The 12,311-nt window shown below is 39.4% G+C and overlaps 1 protein-coding gene across 5 annotated transcripts in view; it reads right to left on the reverse strand.

Moving 5' to 3' along the window:
• Positions 1 to 677: 677 nt before the first annotated feature.
• EcR (Ecdysone receptor) overlaps positions 678 to 12,311 on the reverse strand; it is a 131,147-nt gene continuing 119,513 nt past the window's right edge. For 4 of the 5 annotated variants that reach the window (XM_064680667.1, XM_064680665.1, XM_064680666.1 and 1 more), the window contains 4 exons: positions 4,908 to 5,425; positions 4,682 to 4,825; positions 4,040 to 4,192; positions 678 to 3,951 (listed from right to left, as the gene is read on the reverse strand). In XM_064680667.1, the coding sequence (XP_064536737.1) occupies positions 2,974 to 3,951; positions 4,040 to 4,192; positions 4,682 to 4,825; positions 4,908 to 5,425 (1,793 nt within the window). In that variant the 3' untranslated portion in view covers positions 678 to 2,973. Of the gene's footprint in view, positions 3,952 to 4,039; positions 4,193 to 4,681; positions 4,826 to 4,907; positions 5,426 to 9,414; positions 9,443 to 12,311 lie in introns of those variants that run through there. The other variant, XM_064680668.1, reaches the window with a different exon arrangement.

Here is a 12,311-nt window from a genome sequence, read left to right on the forward strand (position 1 = left end):
TTTTCCAATATCGTTTTCATTATAATTTCTTATTACCACACACATTCGGTGAAAAGCCAACTTCACAGCCGTTTGCTTCGCATATGCGAATTTCATTCAAATTCTGCACGTTATTTATCGACTTATCGATTTATCGATACTTATTCTAACGAGTCTTTGCTTACATATCGCCTTCCCGCTCAACTTCAAACTTTTGCCAATTCTTCAAAAGCAAATTATTAATTACAGAGAAATTATAATAAAATAAAAAAGAAAAACACACTTCTGTTTATGCTTGGTTTTTTTTTTGTTGTTCAACATATTTTCATGTATATTGTGTATATTTTTGTTTTGTTGTTGTTCCATTTTCGTATTTACGTAAAATAGTAAAAATTATTTATATTAAGATAGACTTTTCCTTGTTGTTTTTTTACATTATTGTAAAACTACAAAACAAATTATGTATAATAATTAAACGCGCGTTAGGCAGACTAAAAAAAGCTTAAATATAAAATCAAGTGTATTTATAATAAAGAAACTTAAGAGTGAGTTTTGTTTATGTTTTGTTTTTTTTCGGTTGTTTCTTTCACTAATAGGTTGTATTAATTATATGCATAATAGTTAAATTATTCACTGTGTTTTTGTTGTTTTTGCTTCCATTTTTACTGTGCAGATAACAAATAATTGAATTTAAACCATTTAAGTTCTAATTGTTTATATTTTATATATGTTGCTTTGCTATTTTCAATTGTTGTATACAAAATTCAATGTTTATAAATTAAATTTACTTAAATGTGTATGTGTCAGTGTGAGTGTGTGTGTGTGTGTACTATATGCGAAAATTATATGTATATATATTTAATTAGCATAATAATTATAATAATAGTAGTAAAAATAAAAAATTGCACATTTCAAAAATTTCTCTGCCACTTTTATACACAATTAAAAAAGGTTTGTTTAAATTTTACATATGTTTTTTGTTTTTTATGTTTGTGTTTATTATTTTTTTTTTGTCGTATTTTACAAATCGCTACTAAAATTAGAATAAATTTGATTTAAGTTAAAATAAGGCCAACAATTTTTTACTCTTTTTTCGTTTTTACAATTCAAAAGCAAAATCAGCAAAAAACGATAAAAAAAAAGTATACAAAAAATTAATTAAATTGCATTAAACAAATTCCAAATAAGTTTAAAAAAATTGCCAAAAATATATATTTTGCACGATTGTTTTTTTTTTTGTTTAAAAACAAAATTTTGATTATGCCAAATGGTTTTTTTCAATAAAATTTAATTGCTATATAATTTACAAGTATTTATAAATTTTCGAATTTAAATGTTTAATTTATAAATTAATATTGAAGTCTTTTGGTGTGTGTGTGTGTGTGTGTGTGTGGATGTGTGTGCCAAGTGATTGAAAATGTTGTTGTTTTCTGTCAGCCAAAAGGTGAGTTTAATGAATTCAATTTTTAAAATTTTTAATTTAATACCTTTAATGCCTTTTAAATTTGAGTAAAACTCCAATCACTTTTTCTTTTTTGTTGTTTACAAAGTTTTTACAATTTCGCCAATTGTTTTATAGGAAAATTAAAAAGAAAATGTAACTGTGTGAATTGTATTAAAAACGACGGCGCTTAATAAATGTAAATTCTCATTTTTTGTGTTAATAAAAAAATATATAAGGAGGGCATAATTAAAATAAATGTCGTTTTTAGCCATTTCATTGTGTTAAACATTTGTTAGCATTTTATACAGTTGTTTTTTACTCAGTTAATATGATTAAAAAAATATTTATAAAATCAGTCCAAGTTTTGCGTGTTTTTTTTTTGTTTTTTGTTTAGATTTAGTTTTAGTTTTGTTTAGAGTTGGGTTGCGAATTGTGTAACTTAAGATTAGTTGCTGTCATTAGTTGTTAATTAATAAGTATTTTGTTTATAGTTCAAGGTGTTTAAATCAGATTTACTCGCTGCTTTTGAATTAGATGTACAGTTAGTTTTACATATTATACACATGCTTGTTTTTTGTTTCTGTTTTTTTTTAATATTATATATAAAGTTTACTGTTTTATTTTTTATATATTTTTAAAATATAAACAATCTTTATTCTCTTTTGTTTTTTATTTTCTTTTGCATGACCGTTTGACAGGCATTGAATTTAGCAGAAATTAGCATTTGCTTTTGTCCGATTTTTCGGGGCTGGAAATTAACAAAAGAAAATTTAATACAATTTTTATTAATTATATATTGTAGCATATATATATATATATTTATATATATATATATATATATATTTTAAGGTATTTTTTGTTGTTGTATTTAACTGCATAAATTCTATGCCTTTTGCATTTGCTTGACTTTCTTTTACAGTTTTGTAATTTGTTATGTGTTTTTATTTATTTATGTTTTAAGCATTCTCTGTTTTTGTTAAGAATTTGTTTGTTATATAATTTTAGATGTGTTTGTGTTTGTGTTTTATAATAATTTTGTATATATTCATAATGCCTTAGGTCTAATATTTGCAGGCTTAACACTAAATAACTGCATTTTACGCTTACTCAAAAATGTTTTGCTCTGTTTTTCTTTCTTCTTCTATTAACTCAGATTTTCATGCTGCATATATCTCTTGTGAGATATATATATATATATATAGATCAGATCAGGCAACTGTGCCGTTACGCACTTGTTTATTAAATCCACACGCCGTTTTTTTATGTAGCTGGGTAAAAAAAAAAAACTATTTTGAATATGCAAAATTTTACAGTTTCTCCGGCTATATACAAATCGGTTGAATCTATTATAAAAGCGCCTAACGGTACAGGCTTGCCTGTCTGTCTGCCTGTCTGTGTGTGTGTGTGTGTGTGTGTGTGTTTGTTGTATACAGCTGCCACGCCCCGCCCGAAATTCACTCAATAATGCTGCCGCCCAACAGTAGACTGCCCACGCCCACGCCCACGCCTACGCCCATGCCCATGCCCATGCCCATGGCTTCCAGCAGGGGCTATGCGGTGGTCGTCGAGTGCTCCGATTTGAGGGGCACGCCCATGAGGGCCAGCGCCGTCTGCGTATTGGCATACATGCTGACATTGGCGCCGCCGCCATTGGCCACCGCAGCTGTTGTGGAGCTCGCCGGGACCGCGGCCGTGATGCTGGTGCTGGAGCTGGCTGCTGCTGTGGTGGGTCCCATGGCACCGCCACCGCCGATGTAATCGCTGCTGGTGCTAACTGCTGACACGGAGCCGCCGCTGCCTGGCGGTGGCGGCGGCGGCAGCGGCAGCGGCAGCGGCAGCGTGTGGCCGGGCAGCGCATGGAGCTGTTGGTGCTGTTGCTGTTGATGCTGTTGCTGTTGTTGTGCCGCTGCCGCGAGGGCCGCTTGCGAGGATGTGGACGCCGAATCGGCATCGAGGCCAGCCGTGATGGCGCCACCGACGGCGCCGCGCATGCGCTCGGCCCGACGCTCCTGCTCCTCCTGCTGGGCCTGCAGATGGGATTGCACCGAGGGCGGTATGGCATGCACGTCCCAGATCTCTTCAAGAAACTTGGGCAGCTTGCGATTCTTGAGCTTGAGCGAGAAACACATCTCGGCATTCTGGTTGCCCAGCGTGCGCAGCTCGGTGAGTATGGAGAGCAGTTTGGCGTAGAAGACGAGACTCATGGAGTCGCCGCAATGGCGATTGAGTATATAAATGCGTAGCGTGTCGATGTAATAGCTCTGTATCGCCTCAACCAGCTGGGCCTTCTCCAGGCCCGGCCGATCGGAGAAGATCACAATGGCAGTGAGTAGCGCATATTCCACATTGTCCACCTTCATTGAGAACATTTGACGGCAGAAATGCAGCAGATCCTCAATATTATCCGCCATTCCGGCCATCTTGTACGAGTCGCGTGTGTACGATCGATTGTTCGCAAAGAATATCGAGTCGGAGTTGTGATCGTAGCGTCGGGCCATGCGCAACATCATCACTTCCGATGAGCAGGCCTGCAAATATGGATATGGATTTATCGTTATCGATAAATATATCGTTGATCGATTGGATTGGCTCATTCCATTCCGACTAGATACTCACCTTGAGTAACGTGATCTGATCCTCTTGGGGTATCTTTGTAAACGCTGGTAATCCTTTCGCAAACTCCACTATCAACTGCACCGTGAGTATGGTTATCTCGGTGATGTGCCGAAAACTGACATCCGTCTGACTCTCATTCTCATCCGGTTGACTCTACACGCGTGATTAAGGGAGGAGAGAAAATATATGCCATAAATTAAATTTGTAATCAATTTGCTGGAGTAGCATTAATATTAAAAAAAAATTTAATTCTAGTATATTTAGGGAATACCTTTATAATGTAAAATTATATGACAATTTTATCAGATGAATTTCAGTATATTTAGGGAGTGTTCAAATAAAGCGTTGGGTTTTATTAAATTAAAGGAATATGTATATATAATATCAAGATATTTGCCAGATATATGTATTGAGTTTCAGTATATTATTTGTCAATTTGTATGTTGAATTTAAGTATATTTAGGGAATACCCTTATATTTAAGGAAATTATTTGAAATTTTCCATGAAACTATTTGCCTAATTTTGAGCTGAATTATTATATTTAGGGACTTCCCATATTAAACAAAATTATTTGTCAGATTTATGTGTTGTTTAAGGGAACATAATGCCAAGTTATCGATTATTATTGACATGCTACTTACCATAATACGCTTGAGATCCTCTTCGGATGGCTGCTCGTAGCCATCCTGATACCAAATTAATTTATATATAACGGCCAATTGATTGAACGTTAATGGAGGTATATTGCGCGCTTGACACTCGGCCAAAATATCATCAGGTAGTAGCTGGTATTGAGGGATTTATCGATTAAGATAAAAATGAGTATCGAGTTATCGAAATGTGGTGTTCATGGTTAATGGGACCTACCGGAATTGTGGCATGCTGCGGTGCCTCGCACGTCATGAGGTCGAGTATCTCCTTCTTGACGTAGTCATGGGTGCCAAGCAGTGGACCGGCGGCACCGCCAGCGCTGTGCTGGGAGCTGGGCGAACTGGAGACCTTGTCCTTCTCCTTTTGGGCCTTCTTCTCGCGCCGCTTCATCGCGCACTGATTCTCCGGCACAACGCACTCCGGCCGCATGCCGACGGCCAGGCACTTCTTCAGCCGGCACTCCTGGCACTTGCGCCTCATGTACATGTCCATCTCGCAGGCCCGCCCAAATTTGCAGCAATAGTGCGCGTTCTTGGTCACGCTGCGCCGAAAGAAGCCCTTGCAGCCCTCGCAGGTGAGCGCGTTGTAATGATAGCCGGAGGCCCGGTCGCCGCAGACCAGGCACAGCTCCTCCTGCAGCCGCGGCGCCGGACCCTTCTTGCTCTTCTTCGCATCGCAGCCCTCGTTGGCGGAGTAGCCGTTGAGGCTGCTCGAGGGCGAGAGATCATCGCGACCTGCAAAGCACATTCGAGCCAAATTAAATACAAATTTAAATTAATAAAATTACGAATACAAAATTCAATTTCGTTTTATTTGTTCCTCTTTTTTAACTCACGATTTCCGTGAATTTTTAATATAAATCGATTTATTGTTGCTGTTCTTCTTGTTTCTTTTTTTTTTCTTTGTATTGTCTTACATAAAACATTAGACCCAAATAAATAAATTTTGATCAGCTGAGGGGATTTGAGCGTTCGTTGTATTTTAAATTTGCATGCGCAAAAAAAAATATATCGAGAGACTGTCACCAAGCTCCCCCCTATGTAAACTCTGTCTAGCTGTATATCTACATCAGAATACACACACATATATATATATATACATCCAGCTCCAAATAGCTGTATCTGTATCTGTATCTGTATCTGTATCTGTATCTGTATCTGTATCTGTTTTTTTCGTATCTGCAAACGGGGTCTCTAAGCGGGCAACATACAAAATCCAACCAACAAAAATTTAAAATTCAATTAACGTACGCTCAAAGTCGCGCAGCAATCATCGCATACAAAGAAATCGACTAGGCAGAAATGGATTAAATAAAGAAAAAATATAGACCTAAACAAATCCGCAAAAAAAAGTAGAAAATTCTTGAAGGGCCTCAGTTCTAGAAACTCTATCAATCTATAATTTAACAATTCCAATATTAAAAATATCAAATGTGGATTCTCTGTAGATCCTATGTGGGATACTGGAAAAAGGCGTAATATATAAATAAATCACAGGTCGATTCTATGCTTTCATGCTTAACAAATATCTTAACGATACTCTGTGGATTTTATATGTACTCTATGTATAGGAAATTCTTTCATTGAATATTTTGGATTTAGATGAATTGAAGGGTTTTAAAGAGTGTTCCATGAGGAACCTATGTGAGGTTCTAGAAATTAGGGCTGACAGTTCTTTAAAATTGCATATTCAATTTCAGAACAGTAACCTATATTTACCAAAGTTTATTGACACGTGGATTCCGTGTGGATTATGTGTGGATTCCGTGAAGAGAACATATCATAACTAAATAAATGTTTATCATAAAATAAGTTTGACTTAGATGAATGTCAGAGGATTAACTGTGAAGTGTTGATGTGGATCCTATGTGCATGCTATGTGTAAAATATAAGAGCATAGAACAAATATTTCGACCGGAACTGTTACTTCTGTATTGGGTGTGGATCCCATTCAGAACATGTCTACTTTCCTTTAATAAGTTGCTGTTTTAAGTATGTGGATTGTATGTGTATGATATGAGGATAACATTTGAAAATGATTACTAATCGATGTCAATTTGACGATAGTTTTGATAGAATTTTTGTGTGGATCGCATGTGGTAAATCTATATATAAGTAGTTAGTTGAGAATACAATATTCAAGTTGTATCGATTATATTTTGATTTTGACTTGTGCCCCGACAGGAAACTGTGGACTGTGGACTCTGAAGAGCGCTGGCTCAGACACATTATACAAATAGTCACGTTCAGGGCACACATTAAGAGAGCGTGGGGCAGGGGCCGGGCAGAGGTGGCATGCGACAAAAAGCATATCAAGTGCAAGTTGTTGTGTGCAAAGACAGTCATAATCGGGCAGCCTGATGGTTGGATGGTTGCATAGATGGGCGAATGGAGGCGCGTCCCAAGTAGATAAAAAAGATACGACAAAGAGGCGTTGCTGCAACTACAACTGCGTGCGGCAGGCAGCAGGCAGCAGGCAGCGGCTGTGGCTGTGGCAGGCAGCAAGGCGACCAGCTTAACAGCAAGACACTCGACTAAGAAGCCAAAGCCCCAAGACACAGCCGAGCAGCAAAACACTTGGGCACAAGTGCAAAAGCTTTGCCACCCAAAAAACCACCTATGCCACATGGTGCATGGTGAGTGCAACGCGGTGCATTGTCGACATAACACAGTTTTTTTTTTCTTCTTCTGTGCTGCAATGATATATTGCGCATACGCCCCGTACGCCCGTTCGCCCGTTCGCTGGCTGGCTGCGCGCCTCTGGCACCCGCCGCGCCCACTTTCCCTGTGCCTCGTTTCAATTTCACTGCCACAAGAAGTAAAAAAAAAAAAAAACTCGCGCTAAATAAAATGAAATAAAGTGCGGCGTCATGCAAACTTCGTCTGCTTCAGCGGCGACGCCAACTTGACTGCAAAATTTTCACTGCAGCGTGCAACGTGCAGCGTGTGGCATGTGCGAGTGTGTGTGCGAGTGTGTGTGCCGCTCGCATGGTAAATGAAAAATGCAGTAAATTGCTGTTGCGGCAAAGAAAAAGTGTGTAGCAACAACAGCAGCAGCAACAGCAGCAGCAACAACAACAAAAGCTGCAGCAGCAGAAAAAAAAAGTAAAAACCTGACCAACCGCACACAATTATTATGTGTGTGTGTGTGTGCCTGTGTGTGGCTCCCTAGGCGTTGTTTTATCGCTGACAACGTCATGCAATGTTTGGCATTTTCATGGCTTGTTTGAGCTGTGCAACAACAACAACAACAACAACAACAACTAAGCAACTTATTTTAATCGCCCTGTTCGAGCCATGACAAGCTTAAACTTGCCGCTGATAGCTTCAATTTTATGGAATTTCCATGATTAGAAATTGCAAGAATATTGATTACAGCCTTAAAAAACTTTAAATTGGGAAACCTAAGAGCTTAAGCTTTGGGCTTTAGATTGAAGATATTAAGTTTAGTATTTGTGGTTTGTTGGTTAAACTAAATTTAAGAAAGTTAACAAGTTTTTTAATGAAAGCCGTAAAAAGACTTTTCTAATGAAGCCCATAAGATAATCTTGTGGATCCTATTTGATATGTTTGTGCTTTAAATGCCCAACGTTAGCGAAATTTGGTGGCAGATACACAAAAAAAACATATTAAAATAAGCTGGCACATACCTTTTGGATTAAACTTAAGGAGCTTGTGGATTGCGTGTGGACTGTGTGTAGACCGCATAAGGCTCGTATGGCAACTAGATTGTGGAGTTTTAAAAGTAGTTTTTTGTCCAAAATATCTTATATATTTTATATATTATTGTGGATCGTGTATGGATCGTATACGAAAAGCAACTTTATTTGAATCGCTACGGTTTCAAAAGAATCTTTGTTGCATTTATCAGGGAAGTATTTAATCTCTGAAGTGCGCTAAATTCCTAAAAAAACAGAAAACAAATACATTTGAGGATCATAAATTTCCTCTCTTTTGGGAGAACTCCTTACATTATTATTTATGTGGATCATATGCCAATGAAACAGATATGTTTCGAGTTAAATTGTTAATCTCGGCAACACTTTCTTTTTATCCCAATTTCAAAGATAATATCCAACAAATTTCCATTTAATATGCACAGACGGAATTACAGTCAAACCGAAAAGTCAATTTGTGGATGTTTTGAGTACATTTATAATCGAGCACATTGTGGTTGGCGCCAGGTGGCGCTAGAGCAGCTGCTACGGCTAGTTGCGCGTCAGCAGTTATTGGCCGCCATTTTGCGTTTGCAATTACCTCAGGCTGGAGGTGCGCTCCAGTGTAACGCATCAGCCAGATGAGTTATTATATTTCATATACAAAATACAAAGGCTACAGCAACAACAAGAACAACAACAAGAGCACACAATCACAGAGCCACATTTCATTTTTCACTATGAAAAGCCATTTTTCCAACTCGCACAGCGCCAAAGAACGCCATGAAGTAACAAAACAAAGGCGGGCAATGGGAAAAATAAAGAGGAAAAGAGTAGAAAGGAAGAAAGAAGTAAAAAAAAAAGCATATATATAGACGCCAAGCAATGTACAAAAACAAAACACAAAAGACAGCCCAGCGGCGGCCTCCATGCATCCCTCTCATTCACTCCACACCATTCAAAAGCTGAGCCCGGCCTCTGCCCACATTTGGAGTTCATTGTGTTATTGTGCTTGCTTGGTCGTCTCTCGGTCTCGGTCTCGGCACAACGCTGCGCCGCACTACATACCCACATAATCCATGTAAACGTCCGAAAGCTACGCGGCAACAGAGACGGAGGCAGCGGAAGCGGCAGAGCTGGGGGCAGCGACAGCAAGAGCAACAGAAGCCATAGCTATGGCCACGAGAGCACAACACATACTGGGAAACTGCAGTCGACGTCGCCGCGGCCAGCCGCCAAACAACATGCACAGCAGCCGCTGCGCTGGCGCTCAAGCACTAATACATGCAAGCACCGTAGCAACGTAGCACCTTACATATGCATTCAGCGGGCGAGCGCTCTCTCGCTCTCGCTGCCTCTACTGTTCACTCTCTCGCCTGCTGTAACAGTGTTTGTTGAGTGCGCTCTCTGGGAGCGCGCCCTTGTTGCAAAGCAGAAAAATGTTGATGTAGGCCTCGAATATGCAGTTTGCCTTTGCCTTTGGCATTGCCACTGTCACTGCAAGCAGCGCTGCCAGCGTTTGTGCTATGCAGTTCTGTTTGTTTGCTGCGTGTATGTGTGTGTGTGAATTGCATGTCACACACAGTTTGAGCGTGGTATAGGTAAGTTCTCCCTTCTGTTTTCTGCTTTCTGCTCGTCCGTTTTGCGTGCTTTTTTGTTCTATGCCAAGAAATGAAAATTTTTTATCATGTCTTTTTTTTTTGTTTTATTATTTTGTGTTCTACTCTAGTCGTCGTATTCTATGGCAACAGTTTTTTTTTTTGCTTTTGCTTTGCTTTTTGTGCTTGCTTCAATGCATATTTTTAAGCGGCTTTTTGTGTGTGTGTGTGTGTGCATGTGAGGCGCTGGAGGGGGGCTCGCTGTGCAAATAGCGCCTTTAGCTGCAGCGCAGCAAAATAAATATGTGAGTATGCAAGTGGCCAGGCGCTCTTTGTAGTCACCATACCCCATCCCAGTTGCCATCTTCTGCAGCGCCCAACTCCTCTCCGCCGCCGCGCCGCTGCTATATTAGCAAGTTGATATCTAGTCGACTGAAAGTCATGAAAAAGTCTGACGATGGCGATGGGGCAACAAAAACAACAAAAGCAACAACAACAGAAAGTTGCTGGCTTGTTTGCTTGTACGATTTGCAGTTGAGTTGTAGCTACAATATAAACAGAAAACACACACACACACGCATGCACAGCTGCACACATGCACATTCACACATACATGTGTACTATATCAATATCTCATCTCGTATCATCTATATGAAAAATCAAACAAAACGTCTCGTCAGAGATTTTTTTTGCTGTTTCGAAAATTCGTGCGAATCATTTTAAATGTGTGTGATTTGTATTCGGAATTGTATTTTAAATTCGAATTCGAATGCATTGCAATTCAATGGCTGCAAATTCATTGCGAATGTCGGCGCATGAATCATATATATATATATATATATATATATTTATATCTGTCTATATATAGACAAACATGATTGGAAAAAGCTATTTAAGAACTATTTCGCTGTGTTAAGTGTTTAAATGTTTAATTTAAGTGAAATGTACGTGAAACATACGTGGAATGCATGTGAATTCTACAATAAGACCCTTATTTAATAACTTTTAATAATGAGAATTTCAGTAAAACAAGCAAAGTTTTTGGTCGTATTAATATTTAAATTATTAAATGCAATCTTTGGTTTATTGTTCTAAAGTGGAACGCTTGTGGATCGCGCGTGGATTGCATGTGCACACTCTACTTGTTAAAATATTTGCGTAATATATACTTTTTAATTATTTTTTATTAAAATACAAATCTCAGTTATTTGTATTTCCAATTCCGAATTGCTTTTACATTTTCCTAGCAACCCCTTACAAATTATCCCTGCCCCCCGCTGGCACAAGTGACAAAAAGCAAATCAAAAATCATTCCATTGACACATTTTTCCATATCCATTGTTGACCAATAGCCCTACAGGGGCCACACAGCCGATTAAATAAATAGGGCTGACGACCCTAACTCAAAACGTGTTGAGGCCAAAACATTACGAGCCTATAGCCATAGCAACCCTAAAATGCAAAAGCCAGTTGCCACAAATGCCTCCAACCAGCGCACGAACTACTCTACCTTGGCTTTGGCTTTGGCTTTAGCTTTAAGTCCAACATGAACATGAAGCTGAATTTGTGAATGGATTGGGGTACGGGGGTACGGGCATTAAATATCTAGGAGGGTGCCGCCTGCATTGGCCGGGCGCCAGTTTGTTAGCTGGAGTTGAAAAACTGTACCAGAAGCAGCGCATGGCAAATGCACTGCCAGTGCTCTCTGGGCTCTCTTAGAGTGATTTTTGAGCGGTAGGGGGAGGGGCGCTGTGGGTAGGGGCTGGTAAACCGCTTGGTAAAGCAAAGGGTTCTAGTGCAAGGCTGCAATATATTTTGCACGAGTTTCTCAGTTGTTAGGCACGAATAAAAAGCGGCTACAAAAAAAAAAAATTGATTTTTTTTTCAGTTCGTTGGCATGCTTAGGCCATGGAATGGGCGGGGAGAGGGTGGCACGGGTGGCAGCCCTTACACCCCCAACTGTGTGCTGACCACAGGGTTGCATTGCGCTGCAGCACATCACAGGGCTGAACATGGTTTTTAACCTACTTAAAGCACAGGTCGACATTTGGCGAGGGTCGTCGCATGACCTTTGGTCTTATACCTTGGCTTTGCAGGAGACTGTGCTAAGGGTTGATGGTTGCTCAAAGGGGGGGGAAGGGCGCCAGAGGGTTTGGGCCAAAGTATTTAATGCGTTTTGTTGTGCTGCAACTGCCTAAACTTAATTCAAGAAGAATGCGCCACTAATTTACATATAAATGTTGCCGCTTCCCAGCCAAATGACGCCATTTTATGGCGTCTGCAATTTTAAAAATGGCTGCCACCCAGGACAGAGAGCGATAGCTAGAGAGGGAGAAAGAGAACGCGAGATGGAGACGGAGAAGGAAA

Source organism: Drosophila montana, unplaced genomic scaffold, assembly GCF_035044405.1.
Source record: "Drosophila montana isolate Dmon_TW-CO22-7 unplaced genomic scaffold, ASM3504440v1 contig_2127_1, whole genome shotgun sequence".
Lineage (NCBI taxonomy): Eukaryota > Metazoa > Arthropoda > Insecta > Diptera > Drosophilidae > Drosophila > Drosophila montana.